Here is a 1,988-nt window from a genome sequence, read left to right on the forward strand (position 1 = left end):
AATCTGACGTGACATGTTCGTACGAACCCTTCGTACGAACACAAGAGAAATTTAGAAGAATACGAACATGTTCTGGCGTGCAGCCCACCATCCAATGAAGCGTTCTCCAGTTTTGACTTGTGTAAGCTTTATAGACAGGAAGCAAAGCATCATTAAAAACAAAACAGAATTCCATTTGCTTTGTTTTGTAATACCATCATAGTTGCCAAAATACACAACTTTCCAGTGTTTTGGACAAGAATTTTTTGTATATTTTATTATCTATAATAAAAACAATCACATCATTCACTACTAAAAATCTACCATGGTTTGTCTTGTATCATTGCCAACATTTATGAGTCATTTTACATTCAAACATTGACGAGTACAGTTTGGACACACTCCGTTCTTGATACATATTGAACCAGTAAAAAAATTCATTAACAAAAACACAGGGAGACAATGATCCCACCAGTATTTTTTAATTTATGGCCATGTGGGGTGGCACATTTTTTATGTTTTCAAAGGTCAGTTGGCTGTGGCAATAATCTTATTTGGTTGTTTTCAAAAGTTAATCAGTGTGAGACATCCAACCATTACTTCCTGGGAGTTTTTTAATCATCCAGTGCTTCATGAAACACTCTGTTAGCTAATGCTACAGACATTCAGTGACAGGTATGAAGAATAGTCTGTTTGCAGTGTTGTAATTATTGATTAAAAACAATTTTCACAAATCTCAAACCCATTCTGGGTTGAAAATGCTCGGGGTTTTTGTTAGAAGCATTAGCTTACTGCGTTCCCCCTCTGGAATATTTTTATATTTTGTGATTGCAGTGTTTGTGTGAAACAGTTTAAATATCCAGAGTGCTGATTAACTTTTCATGTTGGAGTGACAGAATTMACACATTTTGGTGTTTTAATTAAACTTACTTTCATATGCTTTGTTTTTGCTATTTTTGTACAGTTCCTTATGAAAACCCCACTGGTGTACGCAGCAACTCAACAGACCCAGATACTCTGATTATCACATGGGATGTAAGTTATTTGGTCTGTGTACATCTGTCTGTATGCATTATTTTACCCCATCCAAGTTTATACAGATATGTTTATTTTTTCACACCATTTCAGGAAATGGAAAACCGCTTGCAAAATGGTCCAGACTTTCATTACAAAGTGTACTGGCGGGAGGCTCAGGAGAAAAGGAAAGAGTGGAACGTTACCACTGTAAAGTCTCCACCTTTTCAAATAAACAATGCAGGAACCTACACACCCTTTGAGATTAAAGTCCAGGCCGTGAACGCAGTTGGGACAGGACCACCACCGGAGTCTCAGATTGGACACTCSGGAGAGGATAGTATGTCAGCTGATCACTTTGGTTCTTTCTTTCCAGTTTCAGAGTGTAACGTGGTAATGAACAGGCTAAAACACTGCGAAACCTATTAAAAGAACTGACATTTTTACAGACAGAGATGTAAAAATACTGGAGGTACAAAGAAATAACAACAAGAAACCAGGATCATGACGAAACAATGAAAATAGTGAAGACAAAATACTCTGGGAGGGCTGATTACTGAGTAGAGACAGGTGAGCTGATTGCAGATGAGACACAGGTGTGACAGACAACAGAAGGCAAGGCTGACTGAAGAAACTGTGGCCAATGACAGGGAGGAACTAACAAAGAATATACTGAACTCAAAAATCTCAAAATAAAACTAAACTAAACACATTTTCTGTGTAAATACAGTGAGGATGCTGAGTGCTGAATGGTTTTGTTGGAAGTTGTCAAAGAAACTAACTTTAAGTTGTTAAAGGGATCCCCGATTAGCTGTAACATTAGACTTTATTTAAAAAACATTTATTTTTACTGTAAAATAAAGACTGTAAAAACACTGTAGGCTGTTCAGTTTTGTAAACTTTTATAAATATATTTTACGACGGACAGAGCCATTTTATTTCCACACAAAACATTCTGGGTAAATGATGACGTGGATAGGTCCTCGGTGCGAGGC

General features: G+C 36.9%; 1 protein-coding gene across 1 annotated transcript in view; it reads left to right on the forward strand.

Moving 5' to 3' along the window:
- Window positions 1-943: 943 nt before the first annotated feature.
- LOC106535229 (neural cell adhesion molecule L1.1) overlaps window positions 944-1,988 on the forward strand; it is a gene marked incomplete at its 5' end in the record, with an annotated part of 18,216 nt that continues 17,171 nt past the window's right edge. The window contains 2 exon segments of the mRNA XM_014032183.1: window positions 944-1,014; window positions 1,108-1,333. Coding sequence (XP_013887637.1) covers window positions 944-1,014; window positions 1,108-1,333 — 297 coding nt within the window.

Source organism: Austrofundulus limnaeus, unplaced genomic scaffold, assembly GCF_001266775.1.
Source record: "Austrofundulus limnaeus strain Quisiro unplaced genomic scaffold, Austrofundulus_limnaeus-1.0 Scaffold1390, whole genome shotgun sequence".
Lineage (NCBI taxonomy): Eukaryota > Metazoa > Chordata > Actinopteri > Cyprinodontiformes > Rivulidae > Austrofundulus > Austrofundulus limnaeus.